Source organism: Pocillopora verrucosa, chromosome 8 (genome assembly GCF_036669915.1).
Source record: "Pocillopora verrucosa isolate sample1 chromosome 8, ASM3666991v2, whole genome shotgun sequence".
Classification (NCBI taxonomy): Eukaryota; Metazoa; Cnidaria; class Anthozoa; order Scleractinia; family Pocilloporidae; genus Pocillopora; species Pocillopora verrucosa.
In genome coordinates, this window is record NC_089319.1 from 17,712,063 (window position 1) to 17,732,143 (window position 20,081).

General features: G+C 38.6%; 3 protein-coding genes across 4 annotated transcripts; 1 reads left to right on the forward strand and 2 right to left on the reverse strand.

The window, feature by feature from the left end:
* The first annotated feature begins 584 nt into the window (after nt 1–584).
* Nucleotides 585–6,501, forward strand: LOC131795487 (uncharacterized). Of its 2 annotated transcripts, XM_059113069.2 has the most exons (4): nt 585–633; nt 2,899–3,282; nt 3,892–4,440; nt 5,084–6,501. In XM_059113069.2, the coding sequence occupies exons 2-4, from the start codon at nt 2,913–2,915 to the stop codon at nt 6,091–6,093; spliced, it is 1,929 nt and encodes a 642-aa protein (XP_058969052.2). In that variant the 5' UTR covers nt 585–633; nt 2,899–2,912; the 3' UTR covers nt 6,094–6,501. The 2 variants fall into 2 exon arrangements, with proteins under 2 accessions (XP_058969052.2, XP_058969051.2); XM_059113068.2 differs by lacking the exon at nt 585–633 and having other exon boundaries at nt 2,575–3,282.
* Nucleotides 6,502–6,632: 131 nt separating this feature from the next.
* LOC131795509 (uncharacterized) lies at nt 6,633–12,798 on the reverse strand. Its single transcript, XM_059113096.2, has 10 exons — nt 12,702–12,798; nt 10,987–11,052; nt 10,667–10,746; nt 10,390–10,564; nt 10,074–10,226; nt 9,310–9,543; nt 8,654–8,800; nt 8,011–8,241; nt 7,063–7,261; nt 6,633–6,716 (listed from the first exon to the last, which is right to left on the reverse strand). Exons 2-9 carry the CDS (start codon nt 11,018–11,020, stop codon nt 7,077–7,079), a joined length of 1,239 nt encoding a protein of 412 aa, XP_058969079.2. The 5' UTR covers nt 11,021–11,052; nt 12,702–12,798; the 3' UTR covers nt 6,633–6,716; nt 7,063–7,076.
* Nucleotides 12,799–15,367: 2,569 nt separating this feature from the next.
* LOC131795492 (uncharacterized) lies at nt 15,368–16,803 on the reverse strand. Its single transcript, XM_059113076.2, has one exon. The coding sequence runs from the start codon at nt 16,712–16,714 to the stop codon at nt 16,253–16,255; it is 462 nt and encodes a 153-aa protein (XP_058969059.1). The 5' UTR covers nt 16,715–16,803; the 3' UTR covers nt 15,368–16,252.
* Between the last annotated feature and the right edge of the window lie 3,278 nt (nt 16,804–20,081).

A 20,081-nucleotide genomic window follows, 5' to 3' on the forward strand; every position in this document is an offset into this window, starting at 1 on the left:
GGACATTTTCACTCTTAAAAAAAACTTGAGCAATCAATCAAGCCCTTGTGTGATGACTGTCACAATAGCCAACACCGTTCTATTCAAGAAATTGGACACCACTGTATTAAATAAACTTTAGGAAGTCCAAGAACAAAAGACCAATTTTAATAACACTCTCGATTCTGATAATTTCGAGTTAGTTCAACAAATCTCGATATCTTGATTTTTCGAATCCGGTGTGACGTTTCAGATGACTCAAATAATGCTTAAAATCACCTGATCACTGTAAAAAAAGTTTTGGTAAAGTTTCCGCACAGCCCCATACTATTGTAAAACAAATCTGTTTTCCCAACGGAAATGTATTGTTTTTGTCATTGTTTTCTATGTTCAAGAACTGAATGCATAATGTAGGATGGGGCTGTGCGGAAATTTTACCAAAGTTTTTCCTTAGAAATTTTAATATGAATAACTGTTTTTCTTTTAAAGCTTTTTTTAGGTCAATCTTTTGTTAGCAACACATTCATGGTTGTCATGCAAAACTGGAATGTTTGACGTTTTGAATAAGTAATATAATCTAGTTTTAAAGAAGACGGGCCATAAAGGGAAAGAAGCTTTCTATTCATTTTCCTTTTCGGGTGAGGTATCCCACAGGTAAGTCATGCAGTTTTAAAAGTAGTTCCGCCGCGGAATTTCATAACTTGAGCAAATATACATGACATCAACTCTTTATTAACTTTTTAAGGTTTGGCACGTAACATGTTTCGAATGATAGCATCGAACGTGGAACGATTATTACTATTGCTAAAAAGAGAAAAAGAAACTGTCAATCAAATCGAAAAGCGAAGGTTTCTCTACTGGCTTTCGTCTTGTTAGTTAGAAATTTATCTTCAGTTGTACATAGCTAGGGCACTAGACTTTCACAGGCACGAAACATCATATCATTATCACTTTGTCGGGCATTGCGGCGAATTTTGCGGGCTAAGGTGGAGATTTTGGCATCTTAGCCAGTCTACAGACTGTTTTGTCGCCACTTTTTACTAAGTTTTTCTCTTATCAGTGCTAACTCCGCTAACTCGGCCCCAATTAGCACGAACCCCCAGATAACTCTAACAAGATCCCATCTCCATCGACCCCATTTTTTCAGTCACTTACTATCAGCTACCTCGAACCACCGCTAACTCTAACCATTTTTGTTTCCCTTGGGAATTCGAGGGAGCGGGGATCTACCGTTATAGACCTTATGTTAACTCTAAGTCGGCCCAAAACAAATTTTTGGCCGTGTACATAAATTCTATCAGCTATTAGAACTCAATGACCCAATCGGACGCTTGACACGTTTAAACTTGGGCACTTGCAAGTATCAGTTTTTTCCAGAACTTCCGATGAATGAAAAAAAAAAAAAGATTATTGATTGTGAATGTGGGTGGGTAAAACCCAAACACTGGCAAACAATTGCTCCAAAGGTAAACATTCCCTGCGAAAAAACACGACGGCGAAGGCAACGAGGCGGTGACAAAACAAAAGCTCTAATGAGCAGAACAAGAGCACAGCACGTGCGTTTTCAAACTTTGTGCATCTTTCTAGCATTCCCGCTACAAAACAACAACGTGAAGTCACCAAAATATTTAAGTTTTTATGTGGAAAAGAAGTTAAGTAGCACCGCAAACGACGGTAAACACATTCATGCAGCCATTTGTGTAATTTCAACTGAAAATGTAAATTATTTTTTTAATCGACGTACTGTTAAGCGTTGCAGTCCTGACTGCAAAAGATTCCTGTTATTGGTAATAAGTTTTAATTTAAACTGATTAATATTTTAGACATACGGAGAAGAACTTCATTTCGTAGCTTTCATCCGGGTTTTACTGGTGAGACTAGGTACATCATCAATAAATTATAGACAGTTTATACTCTCTTGTACATCCTGGAGAAATATTTTAAAAGAGCAAGAGAAAAAATTCAAGACTGCCTCTGAAAGCTATTTCAAAACAATAGCTACATGTAATGACACACATTTACGTGGCGATCTAATTAATTAATAGTGGTAAGGCGTGGGGTTCCCAGGGAGCAGTCATTAGTAATCGCCTAAGGAGGGGGAGGAAGGGGGGCTGGGAGACAGAGAGGGGGGGGGGGGAGTCATTCGTTGCTACCAGAGTATAAAGAAGGGAGTATAGAAAACTTTAATTTTAATTTTACCCTTAAAAGAGTAACTCCCTCTCCCCAGTTCCCTTCGTTAGGAGGCTTGGTTACAAAGGCTACAGTTTTCGTTATATCTTTATACTTTAAATTCTGTCGAACATATCAAGGGAAATTACCTTCATAGGGTTTAAGATTGGTATTTGCACATCACTACTATGGGAGGGAGGATCAACCACCACCACAGAAGGGGGGGATTACTAAAATTATAATCGCCAATAAGAGAGGGGGGGGGGGGGAAGAGCCAAAGCAAAGCCTTTAGAGGTTAAGGTAAATATCATTGTGACACAGCCAAAATCGTCCTCCCCTCACCCCCTCCCAACCCCCTTTTCAGGCGATAAGTAATAACTGGTTCCTTATTTAACAAGGAGGTCATTAAGGAACGATATAATTTAGGGGGAGTGGGAATATAGAATTCATCTAACGAAAGCTCCTTCTCTTCTCTTTTCTCTTCGAATCTTTCTCTCCTCCTGGAGGGTCTTGATGGGATAATCTGTCAACCATAAAACGGCGAAAAGAAATCACTGTTAGTAGTAAGATTGACAAATTTTAACCAACGATGGAAAGAAATCAACCGTAATACGTAAATTGGCCAAAATTTTAATCTTGAGCCTCTCACCCCATCGAGACCCTGTGAAATGACCCAAATGTCTACAGCTACGTTTAGGCAGATTCAACTTCATACAATGTCAAGTCAGGAAAGTTACTTTGTTTTTGTAGGTTTTCATGACCACATGGCGGCTGTCAATGTTAGACTGATCTTGAGGCTTCTTGTGCCTATGGCATTCGCACTCACCATAATGACGCTAATACGATGCATAGAATTCGTCACAAAGTTTCCGAAGCAGTTTCAGTATAGGACTTTTTTCATCTTCAACCGTTCGAATATTCCCCAAAACCAAGGTGCACGCGTATTACCTATGGCTGTCATCAACAAAAAGTCCCATTCAGATGGAGAGCTGGGTTGTAAAGTTCCTACATTGGATCCCTTCCTACCCGTTATTATGAAATCTCTCCAACCCAGAGAGCCAATCAAATGCAATGGTAGACTATATACAGAGTATGAAAATAACGTGTTAAGACTTCTTGATGACATCAGTGAAGGTTTGTCGTGGAGAAGTGTTTTAAGGATATTCTTTTTTTTCGTCAATGTTAATATCCCTTATATATATATATAAAAAAAAAAGAATAAGCAACTTCACTTTCTTAAGTTAAATTCGTCCATCGTGCAAAAGTACCTTCAGCTCAAAGAGGTCTATAAAATTTTATTTCGATAAGATGAAAAAACGCAACAGAGGCGATGATGAACCATGAAAGTTTGCACAGGATGAATACGATTTAACCCTGAATTTCCAGAACCATTTAATATTTTAGAACATCATCTAGCTTAATTATTCAAGCTTTACAGACAACTAATGACGTATCACATCTTAGCGGCCAGGCGAGGAATGCTCCGCTATTAATAATTTGAAAAGTGATGATGGCGGTAGGAAGACAGTGATAGAGAGATAAAATCACCTGCGATTGTCTTCACGTTGTGTCTGTGCGAATTTGTACGACATACAGCGCACCAATGGATTCGTGCCCTGACTTATGTATCCATACATGGGCATGCTTTGTAACATGAAAGTTTCAAAAGTCCCCTTTTAAATTACCACTTCCCCTTTCACCGGTACGGTTGTTATCGTTAATTGTTTTTCTCATCTTCTTTAGGGCATCAAGTTGATGAGGTCTATGCAGAACCTTTCATTCGTGTTTCTGACTTCAATGTAACACTGGGGGAGAAGAGATTCCTAGAGCTAACGAAGAAAGAGGTCAAAGTACCGATAAATAGTGACTTTTTAAAAGTGACAGTTCGTTTTAAAGATGGCTCTGAGCAGACAGATTTTCACGCCTCGATTTCAGAGATACCCGACGTCGCGCAGCGAAAAGAAACGCACGATGCACCCTTAAACATAATGGTCCTAGGATTAGACAGGACATCCTCAGCCCATTTTCAAAGAATGACACCAAAGACCTATGCTTTCTTAAAGGACCAATTAGATTCCATTATATTCAAGAGTTATTCAATAGTCGGGGAAAATACGGCACCAGCTTTGTCTGCCTTCTTAACTGGCAAGTCACTGAAGGAAAACTGTGCATTCAAGGAAGCAAGGAAAGGTTTTAAAAATGCTGGACGTGTCGACGACTGGCCATTTATATTTAGCGATCTCAAAACCCTTGGAATTCCAACAATGTGGAGTGAAGATCAACCCTCTCTAGGTAAATAGTTTCCAAGGGGAAGTATTCTCCTGAAATTTAGTGATTTTATCTCCAATATTAAACATTTGTGTGCAATTATGACTCTGGGCGCGTTTTCAACCCCAAAAGACGCTCTAAGCTTGATGAAATTTGTTTTGGAAAATGGTAAAAATAATTCCTCATGCCGACATTTTGGATATGACCGCTTTCCTCTGCGTAACACTCTCACTTCTCTTTCCACAATCTGATGGCGATCTTTTGAAAAAATTGGAACTAAAAAAGAAAGATTCAATTGACTAGAAAAAAGTGAGGTTTCGCAATGAGTTTCATAAACCTCTTAGCGTGGTTAAAATAATCTGGTGTTTGTGCGGCCTGGTTACTAGGCTGGTTACAAAATGCACGTGTCTATGGTCGAAATATTGGCTCAGGTTGTATGTCGAAAGGTTATGTAAATTTTTGTAGTCGAAGACCGCGGTAATTAATTTTGAATTTTTTACAAATATACTCCACGATGGCAAAGATTAGAATTGTGTGATTATTTCTTAACTAAACTTGGAGCAAATTTTGCCAGACATTATTTAGATACCATTTAAACAATATAATTTTTTTTGCTACGGTTTTATCCAAGCAAAGCAAAGAGTTCATGCAGTTTTTACATTTTTAGGAGCGTTTCATTTTCAACTGAAAGGATTCAACAAACAACCCACTGACCACTATGGAAGATCCCTGTGGTGGTTGTATGATGGTAACCTCTGTAAGCACTCCCTTCCACAGTACAAGCTGCAACTGCAATATCTAAAGAGCTTCATAAAGTCCTATCCTGGGAAAAGAAAATTTGGTTTCGTATTTTTGTCAGACCTTTGCCATCGTTGGGCTAATCTTCTTAGTGCTGGGGATGACGGATTTTTGGAATTTTTTAAATCATTAAAGAATGAGAGTCTTCTTAATGACACTTTATTTATTACAATGGGTGACCATGGTCCTTACACATATGATGCAATACGGGATAGTCCTCAGGGGAAACTTGAACATCGGCTTCCATTTCTTTCTTTGACTTTCCCTGCCTGGTTCAAACGCAGTTATCCAGTGCAAATGGCAGCACTAATCAGGAACTCCAGGATCATTTCGTCACCGTTCGATCTTCACAAAACTATGAAGCATCTGTTAACGTTTCCGCTGAAAACTTTTGTTCAGACGGATACCATTGGTGAAAGCCTTTTTGAACCACTGCCAGATGACAGAGCTTGCGAAGATACCGGTATTCCAGAATTTTATTGTCCCTGTTTAAGTTTGAGATCCATTGACACTGCTCATGCTCATGTTCATCGAGCTGGTAAGGTGGCTGTGAAGCACATTAATGACATTTTGATGTCTCGCTCAATCTCGGCCAGGCTTTGTCATCAACTAGAGTTAAAGGCGATCTTTGAAGCTTACCAGAAAATGCCAAGTCGTGGCTCACCCAAAAACGTTCAAACAGATCACAGAAATACTTCGTGCAAGTACCAGATCAAGTTTCAAACGACACCTGGTGATGGTTTGTTTGAAGCACTCTTAAAAATGAACTCAACCGGAGGTTTTGAAATTTTAAATTACATCTCTCGAATCAATACGTACGGAAATCAGTCAAGCTGTATTGGAGTACCATACATCAAACCATATTGTTTGTGCAGATAACGACTTTAGAAAATATGCGTTGGGACCTACGGACGGAGTTTTACCGCGGATTTTCTCCAATTTCCTCGCCAGTGGAACAAAAACATCGACGATATACACAATGGACAATTTTTCAAGGGGAAAAACGAAGCTCTTTCCTATATGTCTTCGAAAATACTGCGTCGTTTCTAGAGGCCTTCGATAGTAAACATCTACAGCCGGATTTTACCCAGAAACTGCAGTTTTGGAAATTCTGGAAAAGGGAGAGAATTCTCTGAGCAAAACGGGGAGTCCCTGAAGCGCGGGAAATTGCGAGTGACCTGGGCACGAATGGTTTTCATTGAGCATCTGATTGATTGAAAAAATCGTGCTTGAGTTTTTTGACCAATCACATTGAACAATAAAGTAAACGCATTGTCATTCAAAATAGCTTGGAAAATTAAATGAATTGAAAATTGCTCTAAAAGTGACTCTGTGTTTTACAACTATAAGACTACTCAGTAAATCCCGCTTGCTACATAATTTATTACTCTTTTCACAATGGACTTTATATACATTTCGTCAGCTGTGAAAATGATTTTCCAACTGTTGTGTGAAAAATATTGTATGTCCCTGGAACGCACCCCAAAGTAAGAAAGTCGGAACTGAAATTTCAAAAAGAACACGCGTTGGATAAAATCAATTGGAAAGATTCATTTAAGTCGTTGGCTTCGGCTTTCGAGAATTGAGTGGGTTTTACTCTACAATCTGTTCTGCAAGGAACAAGTTTCTAAATTGATGAAGAAACTCCCACCAATACTTTTTCCTTACTACAATTCGTTGTTGAAAGCTGTTTATTTTTCATATAGATTCCATTTTGCTGTGTGTCTGTAGAGAAATGGGTTTCAAATGACAAAGTGGCACACGACACTCATGGCGACCCCGGACTATCCCATGAAATGATCATAAATTACTTAGCATATTTTAAAGGAACAGCTTCAAATCACTTGCCAGAATTAGTGAAATCACTTTCCAGATTCCGCGATCTTGTAAATGTAATTAGTCACTGGTCCGCCAGTGCACAGTATGGAGCCATGTGGACACTGAGGAGAGGGAACTCCATTGCTGTTGGTGTCACCTTCATAGCAGAGAGAAGATTCGCCATGTAAATTGTACCTCCCTGCGGCAACTTCATCGCTCCAACATGACCCTAGGCAAGAATTTTTAAAACAGTATGAGTAGTCTATGTTGAAGATCTCTGGAAAAATGGTTTAGATTTTCGACCACACCTCGTATTGATCGGAACTTTGGTTCTATTTCTAAAAAAATGCAGATATTCTAAATGAAACCTTTTCAGAGGCCAGAGACGCACTTTTTTATCTGCCAGTATATGAATCAAACAAAAATCTGTTTAAAACATGTCTGTTTCTCTGCCTGTCTGTCTGTTATAAACTGCTTTTTAAGTTCATTATCCGCCAATTTGTCTAAACCATTTAATGTCCTCGAAAGTGGTCTGTTGTTATGTCTATCCGTGTTTATGTCTATTTATCATCGACTATTAACTGCTTACTAACCATGAGTTTAAAATGTTGGTTTATTAGTCTGACAGCTTTGTGTCTGTCTGTCTGTCTATCTGCATTTTCGTCTGTCTGACTGTCTACCTGCTGGTCTGTCTTTCCGCTGTCTGTGTACCCTCCTGTCTGTCCTCTGTCTGAGTACCCTCCTGTCCGTCCGCTCTCTTTGTACCCTACTGTCTATCTGTCTGTCTAACAGCCTAGTTACCCATTTGTCGCCCTGTCTGGTTGCTTGGTTACCAATCTTTATTTGTGTGTCTACCGTTTCTCTGCCTGCCTGCTCACCCATCTACCTACTACCTGCGTATCCGTCCGTCTGTCTGTATCTTCAAACGCGTAATGCTTAAAAGTAGTAAAAAAAAAACTAATTTTTTAGTTTTCTCACCAAAATTGTTGACACCAAAGTGATCGTATCCCTTGGCCTTCGCATTACGGGCACAATTGCAGAGGAATATAGGAAAGTCATTTTTCCAGTCTTTCGGGTCTATCATATGCCCCGCAAACACTGAGCTGGATGGGTCCACCTCGTTGTAGATTTCTTCGCCCAAAGCTCGATCATTTCGCACCTCATTGAAGCAACCAACTGCCTCAACTTCAATCTCACATTTGTCGCTCTCTTAATCAGTAGACATAGGTGGGTTAGAAGAAAAAGAGAGAAAAAGAAAAGATGGAGCGATTCAGTTTAGTTGTTTTGTACAATCAACATTCAAATAAATTAAATTGATTGGGTAAGATCGAACGTGAAAATTGAAAATGGACGTGAAAATATTGCGAGACTTTTCAATGAACCTGAAAGCCCAGGCAACGGTGAAGTACTCTAACAATATTTGCTTATGGTTCAACCTTTTTAATACGACATGGGCACATGTGTGAAAAGCTTCTCGCTATATGGGATATGTGCAATGTTTCCTGAAATATGTGTTATGTTTCCTCACTAAAATATGCAAATAGATTTTAACTGCTAACAGACCACGAGTTCGGTCATTTCATTAGAAATTGAAATATTCTAGCAAACCCATCCTGCTCACTTATTTTATAGACATAGTTTGCAAAGTTTTGTCCGACACAGAATTTGCTGTAGCGCCGACACGGCTGATAACATTGGTCAGTGCAGGCCTTGTGTAGGCCATCCAAGGCAAACGTGTTATGACCATCGTCTCCACTCCAGCACTCCCCTGTTTTTAAACAGAAGAACAAATATACGCTTAAGAATTATATCCTTTCTACACAGAATGTACAGATTTTCAAAGCAAACGTATCCTGGAATAGAAAAGATCTTAGCAGACTGTACCCCTATCCAAGAGCATAAAGTTGCTTAAAAGAAGTCATTTCTTGGCTAAAAGCTGGGATGTAGGTAACTTTAGAGCGCTTTTCGATTGAGTGTCGTAAAAACCAAAACCAAAAAAATCACAACAGCCAATCAGAGGGAAAAAAAAACCTTTAACAGCCAATGAGAACTCGATGTAAAAACAACCAAACTGCCCATAGTGCGGGAAAACGCGGGCGACCAAGTTGTGTTTGGTTTTAGGTTTACTTTTTATTGGTTGAAAGAGTGGCGCAGGGTTTCTGGACCAATTATGGAGCGAAATAAAGCAGAACCAAAGATCGCGTTGTATCACGTTGACGGCTTGATATTTTAGAAGTTTCTAGATGCTGTACCCTTAATGGAATTTGAATAACTTACCGTAGAATTGCAAACCGAAGAAGGTCATGCCCTTTTCTTGTGCCTTCTTGGCACATCTGCAAGCCAAGTCTGGGAGATAAGTGTCCCAGTTCTTCCAGTCGATGAGCTTCCCGCTAAATTTTTTATGGAACACATCGCGATCGTTCATCAAGTAATTTGGCAGGGGTCGCGGGTTTCTGTGTCTGTCCCTGAAACAGCCAACCTTCTCGTATTGAAGGCTACATGTTGTGTCAACTAAAGAGAAGTTAAAGAATGTGATGCATTGAAACTGAAACACAAGATCGATGCCCGTGTGGGTCAATCTCAGTCCCTTTCGCGCCGGGCCTCGTTCGTCTACGCAAGAGGATATCACGTGACCTTTAGCGGTCAGGAATTAAGGCAACGCTGAGGCAGACATCTATTAAATAATAATTGATATTTCTGGTTAGAATTCAGCGAATGGCTGGAAATGTGAAATGTCTCTTACGGCGCCGCACCTCAACTTAATCAAAATGTAAGTGAGCATCGTTGAGCAGTTCCAAAACTCAAGTAATTGGCCGTTGGGGTCTCCTTCCTCAAACCAAGCAAATGTTGATGATTTCACGTTGTTGTTTTGCAGAGAATAACTAAGAAATGTGCAAATACTCGTCATGAGCTATTCTTCTACCCCAACATTAGTTCTTTTGTTTTGCCGCGTCGTCGTCCTCATCTTTACGGTCCCTCCTCCAAACTGTAACGCCAAAAGAGACTAAATGCGAGGTAATCTACATACGCCAAAAACTCACCGATCTCGTACACCATGTTGCTCCATTGTTTTCCTACGCAAAATCGATCGAATGCACCACAGGGTTTATAATCATCCCCTAAACATTTGTCTGCCTCTGCCCTACCCAGGGACATGTAGTCGTTACTTGATTTGTGCCCTGCCCAGCATTCGCCTTCAATACAAGAGATCAAAAAGATTAAATATTAATAACGAAGAATTAACGTTTGTTTTGTCAAATGAAGGAATGATTTTCAACGATATGATATGTTCAAAACATGTTGGCTGCGAACTTGATTTCAAAATAATGAAAAATCAATCCAAGATTTCCTTCTCACCGTAGAATTGAACCCCAAACACATCGTAGCCTTGCCTCATCGCTTTTCTGGCACAGCGGCAAACAAATCCTGGCATGTATACATTCCAATTGAACCATTCAATTTTTCGACCACCATAGTTTTTTATTGACGGGTCGCGTTCGTTTAAGATGTAGTTTGGCAACGTCCTCTTTGTCTGAAAACAGACAAATTAACAAACAAAATTTAAACAAATGCACATTACTTCGTTACTTACATCTAGATCTCTACTCGCCCACCAAAAATATAACAGTCTCACCGAATCTTTGAAGCATCCAATGGTTTTAAAAGTCACGTCACATTCGATTCTGCAGATGTTGGTCGCTTCAGCTTCTAAACCTACCAATCATGGAAATATAAGTTAGATTACCATTTTTTCTATTTAATGTTTACTACTGAAAAAAAGCTCTTTATATCTTATGTCTATTTATTTGATGAAAACGGATCACAATTATTTATTTCGCACTTTATACTCTGTTAGCGACCACTGATCGCCCCTCTGTCCCCTCTTTTAATTCCCTCAAAATTCCCCTCCCCCCTCCCCAGCCGGTTTATAATGAATGGCCCCTCATACTTAACTGTAAAAAATCCAGATGATCAAGATGGGTAGCATTCTGAAGGAATCTCTTTGGAGCCTCTAGTGATCTATTTGACGGTAGTAAATTCATAAACAGAGTTAGTTAAGTAAGAAATGCTTTTTTCTTTGATAGGCGATTCCAATGGATGGTGATGACGATGGGGGAGGGGGCTGCATGCATGGAAAGAAGGAAAGAGGGGGCGTGAAGGGGGGGAGATGGCTTTCAATCACTTCATTCACGTCCTCTCTCCAGCACTTTGACGCCCAAATAACCGTCATTGTTAAGATCTCTCGAACAATCTCATCCCCTACACGATTTCATCCGTTATCCAGCCTTCTCTCGCATAAGGTAACCCATAGTATTTTCGTATCAGAAAAAAAAAATCGGTTTGGAATTGCTCTAGAAATTACCCTAGAAAAGGAAATTGGTTTCAAACTGATATTTGTCATACAAATTCAATCCCTAGCTGGAAGTTTTTTCGAGTAAAAAGTTTGGATCAGAGGAGGACAAGATATAACTAGTAGCCTTCCCCTGTTTGGATCTGAGTTTAATGGCCTCAAGCAAATGAAACTGTGTTTCTCAAATAACGTTAATGAGGCCGCCTATTTGAACAATTTCCGTAATGATGTCGAAAATATTTTTACAGCTATTTAGCATGCAAATAATTGTAAAAAAGAAAAATTGTGCCGACTGGTGCCACATTTTTTAATAAAAAGTCGAAGTTATTTATATTAAGGTGACAAGAACTATGCTAAGAAAGACACAATCGGAGAAAAACTCCGTTTAAAAACTTCCGATATGAATGCAAATAGCTCAGTTTATACTTCAAGTTTTTCTTACGATTGATTGCATCATGTAATACATTAGTTTACCTTCGTAAAATATGATGTTATTGGCTGATTATTGAGGCACAGAAGTCCGTTAGATTTATTATTTATACAGCATAAGTATCCAATTACTTGTGTATCGAGACAACTGCAAGTAGATGAATACGTAGTTAAAAATGTTAACACCGATCTATTTAATAAAAAAAAGCTTAAAGCTTAATTTCAGTTGTTCAATTTGGAATGTTCTCAAGGTTACTAGCTATTGAATGATAAAAATGAGGAAATATGTCAATACACTGGCTATTGCCCGTGCACAAATGAGTTTTTTTTTTTTCAAATCGTTCTAACATTGGCGCCCTGTAAATATTGAATTAATTGCTCTCGAATTCTTCTGAAAGGTTACCATAGAATACCATCATCCATTGCTGGATGTTTTTTCTCTTTGACCTTTCTGCCTTCTTCGCCCAAATCTTCGCAGAATGCAAATTATGATATTTTCTTTACCTTTACAATAAATCTCCTGTCGTACACAAACTCATTTCTCTCCCACACTCGTCAAATGGGAAGGTTTGCACAGTATCAGAATGAACAAAGGTTTCAGTAGATGATGACAGCGATCTCCTTTTACAATCTATTTTTACGTTCAGCCTCCTACCATTTTATTCAGTTACAATACACAGTATCTTCGTGGACAAATAGCTCTTTGTGGTTTATTGGTGTGCATTGCGTGCATATCTTGTTTTTCGCGTCCGGCCCCCCATTTTATTTAGGTACAAACACGGTATCATCGCGTGCAAAAAGCTCTTTTCGGTTTAATGGCTTTGCGTTGTGTTCATTGTAAAAACTTCACTTAATTCTCAAAATTTTAATATATCGAAGGCAAACTTACCTTCTAGTCTTGAGCGCCAACAAAACACGCCTTAAAACTAAAAAGCGTAGCAATCGGTTTTTCCAAGTAATGACAACCACATCTATCACCGTTCCAGTAATAGGTTGCAAATCTGGTTGAGTATCTTGTACACATATATTTGACCAGCTGAATCATCTTTGTGCCTCGGGGAGCCAATGAAAAATCGAATCGAAAACATGTGAACTTATGTGGAAGGGAAAACGCCAGTGAAGAAGTCACAAATTGTTCTAATTAAGCATCTGACTGGGGTTTAAGTGGCATCGCTAGATCTCTGGACCAATCACAGAAAGCGTATTGAAGTAAAATCATTGCAATCTCAAATTAAGTTCGACACTTCATTAAAAACTTCTAGGAGTTAAAATCTGGTTCCTTTTTGTTTTTTGGGCTGCACCAAGGCATCAGTGCCTCAACAGGAGTAAGTTAAACAAACTGCATTTATCATATAAACTGCGGTGATTTACAAGTATTTCCAGCCCTGAGAAAATGTTGTAACGGAACAAGTGTAAAATTACGATAATTGTTTATGTGTGTTTGATATCACCAATCAGCTGCTGACACGTCACTCGCCTTTCGCGCCACCCTGTCAGGTTGATAAATGAATGTCAAAGCGTTCACCATTCTCAATCGAAGGTCGTTTATAGAATTTCCCTGTTAGTAAGGGCCTATGGTGTTTATATCATGAACAAAACAATACATGGTTGCTCGTAGATATGGAATTTCTTTTCCCTTCAACACGATATCTCACCCGTTCGCTGTTCTCACTCGTGACATATCCAATTGAACACTCGAAGAGAAACTCCATATCTACGCTCGCCCGTGTATCATCCTCTATGCACTTACTGGTTTCCATGTTCTTTATATTTCATGTTGCTGAAGCTTTTTTTCGATACTCTAGGCTGTTTAGAGAAAGAATCTTCTCGCTCGATGAGCTCTAAACTTAGGACCTTATATCCTTCGATGATGCCGTGTAAGTATGCGTCTAGTACCCGAAAAGTCCGGGTACTAGACATCTTTTCCTCGTGCACCAACAAAAATTATAAAGCTGATTTTGCCTACCCTATTGCTGGGCTATTAGCAGAAAGAGGTAAACTCCCTGCGCTAAGCCAGAGGTTCTGAGAGTTTGCGCCTCGAAGGGATTTATTTTCGAACTTACTGGGCAGCCCACAGCTGCTGCAACTGTAACTATGACGGTCTTATCGTTCAAAGTCCACCACGATAAATTATTGACAAATTTTCGTTTAAAAATCTCCTGATCTCACATGACTAGAGCCGATACTTTCGAGACTTAATGGGGAAGGCAATAAGACAAACAATTGAGATCTATGTAAACAACCAACTCGGAAAGCAAATATTCCTTGATAAACCCTTGGGAAAGAATGAGAAAAATAATTTATTGCAATAATACAATTGTATATTTTTAGTTAGTCCTGGCCAAGGTCAGCATCATAAATTCCCAAAGATATAAACTGTGGTGACTAATAGACCCTGAAATACAAACAATTGATTAAAATACCAAAACATGACATTTTTAGAAATCCGTTGCATGAGCTCTGCGTCCTCTTTCTGCGCCGTGAAAAAAGCATCATATCGTCACCGACAGAAACCACTATAAAAAAAGAGCAAAAATTTAGTTAAGTGAAAGAAAATAAAAGAAAGAAAAAAAGGAACGAGGTCAGATGAGGACGAATAGGATTCACATGGATTTCAAGAGGGACTCAATGGTGACAACCGTTACCTGTAAAACGCCATAAAGGCGTAGTCTTTGGACGTAAAGTTGATAAATCTTACTGGAGGTCGTAAAGAAAGTAAACTCAAAAAAATTAATTAACCGTCAGTCGTATAATTGGCAAAATCTTCACCGTTAGCTGATAAAAGCCATCATCTCATTGAGATCCTCTTGCAAATGTAAAACTTGAATAACTCGAGCTTAATTCTTTAGCTGCTGCTATCAAAACCTTAAACATAACAGGCGTAAATACTTCAAGATTATTGACCTTGACTGGACCACGTCTAAGTCAAACACCGAATATTATTATTATAAGATCATAATTTTACTTGAGTGACCCCGTGGATATTGACTGGTCGGAGCAAAACAAAAAAAAAACAGCTCCCTTCACATTTTTATTTTGTTTGTAAGCGGAAATCAAGTGAACCTAATCACATTTTCTATGGGCGCGGCTTCTGAAGAAGACTTTGACATCCATAACCAGAAAGCGATATTTTGAGCTGATTCTAGAAGTCTCGAAAAAAAACTTTTCCAATTACCTGATATGGCACTGCGCATAAAAATTAGTTACATGACCGTAGCGGAATCTTCGATTACAGTCGAGTCATCTTGATTCGTCTGTATTCACCGATGGTGATGATAAAGAAACCAAAACAATTAAGATGTTTATACCATTCGCTATCTTTAAGGGCGTTGCAAAGATTGGGGGTTTTCACAAGGCTTGTAACCCCCCTCTGTCATGGGATAGAAATTAATAATTTATTATAACAGAACATTTCAGTATGTTTATGTTGAGCAATTCTGCCGTCTCCTTTGCTTGCCTGGAATTTGTTGCCAAGACTTCTAACTATGCGACTAAATCAGAGACCATTTTTAGAGGAATTTCTCCACGCTTCGACAAAAAATCCAGTACAGTATTGTGAAGCATTTTATTTTCTGCAGACAGACACTACATTATTGAATGAACAGTACAGAGACGTTCTGTAGAAATCATAACAAGATTGGCACTAAATCTGAGCTTCGATGATCAACTATGAAAACCTCGTCTTTGAGGGTTACAATTATTTATTAGCTAACAGCTATAGCTAGCGCTCAAAAACAAATTTCATCGCAAGGTCTAGCGGTAAATTCATACTTTCCACTGACAACAAATTATGTATGCAGCCACAAAATTTCGCAACACATCATCAATATTAATGTACTTTCCTTCTAAAACTGATAAAGATTTATAAAAGTGTTCTAGCAAAGTCATTTTTTAAAATAGCATTTAGATTACATCATTCCTTTTAATCGACCGCAAGACATAAACGCATGATAATTTTCTTTGGAAACACAACTAGGGCACAGAAGCCCAAGTAAACGTTGAGAAAATGATTCATCAAACTTACCAATGCTAATGTGAACTCTAAGTGTAAATTTAAAATTTTGAATACATTAGGTACAAAATTCAATTATCTATCTTATGTTGTTGTACCAATAAAAGCTTAAAAATGATTTACTTGACGGTGATAAATCATGTCATTAAAAGTAGGATATGTCAATATGCGATTTTGTCATCGAAGTGCAAAGTTCAGTTCACCGGGTCTGCTTCCTATCGATCTTTTGCTAAAATGTAAACATTTTCCATCTGTTCCTGAAGCTTCTTTCATCTCCCACGAATTGGTTCGAAATTCAACTCCATCCACTGAGATCCAGTTTCGTCACCGTTGTGAAATGCGTTTACCCACGCTTCATCTGATGGCCAAATATGGTCACGATTCCACAGCAATATCAACGTAGACTCGAAATGAAAACTCGTTTCAATTCAGACCCATGCTTCTTCCTGTTGGGCCAGCTGATCCCTCATTTGCTTCTGGTACAACGCTAAAAGTTCATTCCATCGATTGTTGCTCTGTTGATCGAACATTTCCAAGCTGTCGCTTCGGCTTCTTAGTCTTTCCAATTGATGCGACAGGATATTCACTCCGGTGCGAATCAGCATCGAATTCACGTCGTTAAAACTTCTTGTCAAAGTTTGAGTCGCTTTTAGAGGCAAGCGCTTGTTCACCGAAACGCTTCTTGAACGTAACATTCTTACTCGCCGATCGAAGGACCTCATTCCTGAAACATCCCGGGGCCTCCTGATCATAGAGTCGGGAGAGAAATAAATAACTTCCTCCAAATCCGTTGACCAATGCACTTTTTTTCGTTCTGCTAACGGCATTTTCTTCTCTATCAGAGAAAGTCTGGAAGGCCTACCCGGCAAGGATAATGATCTTCTTGACATTTTAGCGAAACAATTTCCCCGCTGATTCTCACTGATCTTCGTTCGCGACGCGTCTGCGCTCGTCAACTGGGCACGCCGTAGTTTGTTCTCTGTTTATCAGCAACGGAGCTGCTTTTAATAAGCCGTAATCTGCCTAATTTCCATTGGCTCGTGTGTGGTTGGCGTATCACAAATCGGCTCGCCCCCGAGCGCTAAAAATAGTATTGTTAACTTCCCGCAGGAAAAGAATCACGCTTCTGTTTTTTTTAAGTTGTCAAGTCTCATTTTACAATGCTTTATATTGAGATTAGAAGAGAAAAATAAATATTCTGTTACTTTCAATAACAATTAACTCCCTCTGATTAAATATGTGAACCGTTTTGTATTCTTGCACTCGTCAAATTCTACAGGCGTTAAATACATCGATAGCTCAATTCCTCTCCCACATTCATATATTGACGATATACTTTTTATTCAGGGAAATAAGAAAAAAAACGGGCTAAGAAATATAGAGTGTGGATCAACATTTATTTTCTCAAAAGCCAGGATAAAAGATCTAATACGGCCTTATAATCGTGACACATCAGAAACATCTCTTGATCTTATCGCTCAAAAAAGTAAATACGCCGCGGTTGCCACTGCAATGAAACATTCATGAATAACAAAAATATTATTCGTTGGCGTGGTTTCGGCATTTTAGCCACGAAAATTCAAGCAAAGTCACGTATAAGCGAACCACCCCAAAAAAACCAATCATTCTGGAATTATCAACTTACAGAGTACGTATGAGTCATCAATGCACGTGGCGTAAATGGAAATACATTTCTCTTTAAATGTGATAATTATGGAATCAGACGTTTGCATAGTCACGTTTTTGAAAAGAACAGTAAGTTTTGCTTTTTAAAAAAATCGAATTATAACCTTTTCCTGGGAAAGTTAAGCCTTATTCTGATTTCAAAGCTTATATTATATCATTGAGTCAATGCATCTTTGCTCCTTCTGCACGCCTTTCAAATCGATCGTTCCTAATCAATTCTTTTAAACCATTTTATGACACTGCACTTCCTTAAACGCGTTTGGGGAGCCAAGGCGCCACCTATGCATACCTATTGAAAGAAAAAATATATATTTATTACTCGAAATAACACGGAGTTAAACCATAAACAAAATGAAAGGGAAACTCGATTCTTTACACATGGATGCGAGTCAAGACTTCCTGTTTATTCTGTACATATATCAGATGTCGTTTATCTGCATATATTTTCTTAATTTCGATGTTCTTTTGGAGAGGTGTATGTCCACGGCAAGTTTTTTTCGCCAGCCTTTCCACTCTTTAAACCAACTGTAGCAAAAACTACATTTTCAAGTTGGCATGGCTGTATTTCTATTATAGGATTTGTGCAAAAAGGTGCCTCAAAATAAAGAGACTTCAATTTATCATTGGATCACGTCACCGGAGGAAACGCTGAGCACTCCACGCTGCAACAAGAGACGGTGAGAACCGTGCCACAAAACTTTATTCTATTGTCTCTTCTTCTCAATTTTCTGGTAATGTCTCTTGAAGTGCTGCTTCAACCCACTCTAGTCTCAGTCGATCACGTTTGCACGTGTTGTCTTTAAAATGCCACGTGCTTATGTATAATAGCTTCCTTGAAGACATGTTTTGGTTTAGACCGACGTCACCCATCTTTAAAGGTCGAAGAAATAATTGGACGTAACCGCAAACCCAATCCTAGAAGTATCAGGAGAATTCGTTCTTATGATACAGCAGGTGTGATACGAGCGCGCAGATCAATATGTTGCGTTGACAACGAACCGTGGGCTCCATCTTACGTACACTGAATGTTGTATGATTGACAGGGGTGGTCAAAGAACCTCCGCACTTCTCGCAAACTGAAACACTCATTTGCCTGGTTTCTTTGCCTGCGTCTCTGTTGGCTCATTTTGTTGTCGAGTTCCAGCCTGCCTTAACAAATTAGCCGCAAAAAAAGGAAAAAGAGCGTTAAACAAAGAGACCCTGTCACTGCAAGGCAAACATCTTGTGAGAAGCTGTGGAATAGCCTCTGTGACCCAAACAGACGCGTAATGACAAAAAAATTGTACAATGCATAATGCGTAATTAATTCTCTCTGTGATTGGTCTGGATAAACTTCCGCCACTGTCTTAACCAATAGGGTAGAAGCGACTTGGTCTCCTGCGTTTTCCCCCGCTTCAGTCAGTTTACCTGCTTCTGCTTTGAGTTCTCAATGTCTGCTTGTGATATTTTTTTTTGTTCTACTCGGTCGTTTTGATTACTACATTTCGAAAAGCATTTTAAACTCTGGCAAGAGACGGTTAAGCCAAGAGATATCGTCGTCACCCCAGGAGTGAGAACGCCGAAATTTCTCTTTGCAATCATGATATCAGAACAATATCAAGCAGATAGCAGATGGAATGTAGAAAAACAAAACAAATAGAAGGTTTAAGTTAATTTCACACCAATTCTAAAAATTAAGGTTAATTTAAAGGTATTACAGACGATAAGGAAAATCAGTCTTGAGATCTTGGAATTGAAAGGGTTATTTTAAGATCACTCTCATTTTCCGAGATGCCAGGAGAACATGAATTCTCGTGTCTCAAATTTTGCCCACAAATCCATAAATACTCTTTTTATTTAAGATATTAGTTTTAGATCGTACACGTCATATATTAATCAAAAAGCGTGATGGTAGGCAAAGGCAATCGATTAATTTCAACAATTCGTCAGTTTTTTCTAGCATTCTTCGAAGCAATTTTGAATAATAATCTTTTTTTTTATTCGTTGGGCTCTTATTAGCATTGATGAAAACTAGAAAAAAGACTATGAATGCATATTTTGATAGAAAACAGTTTCTGTCACTCATGATGGAAGTCTTAGGTGGTGATCTTTCACTTTATCGTGTTAATACTACACTTTAATTAGGGCCAGACAGCATTTTCTATTAGTTTACCGGCGTAAAACTGAAAGAACACGAAAAAACTGTGGTATGAATCACAAGGCTCACAAAAGTCAGTTTTCCAACAAGTTATTAGCTCACCAAACGAAATTTTTTTATAAGTCAGGGAGATACATGACGTACATTATTAAATTTTGAATAACTGAGATATTTCTTGCACTTAGATATTCTTGGACAAACATCTCAAAGCCATTTACATTATTTTTTTGCGTTTGCAAAAGCTAGGGTTGAATAAATTATGCTTTAAGATTTGAGCAATACACTTTTGAGGGTCGTCCCCTGAAAATGTGGCATTATGCCGAAAACTATGCTCAAAATTTTTCCTCATGTCCAATCAAAAATAATGATAACAATAATAATAGTCTTTATTAATTCATAAGATAAAACTGCATGTCTTATTTTACAAAACTTCC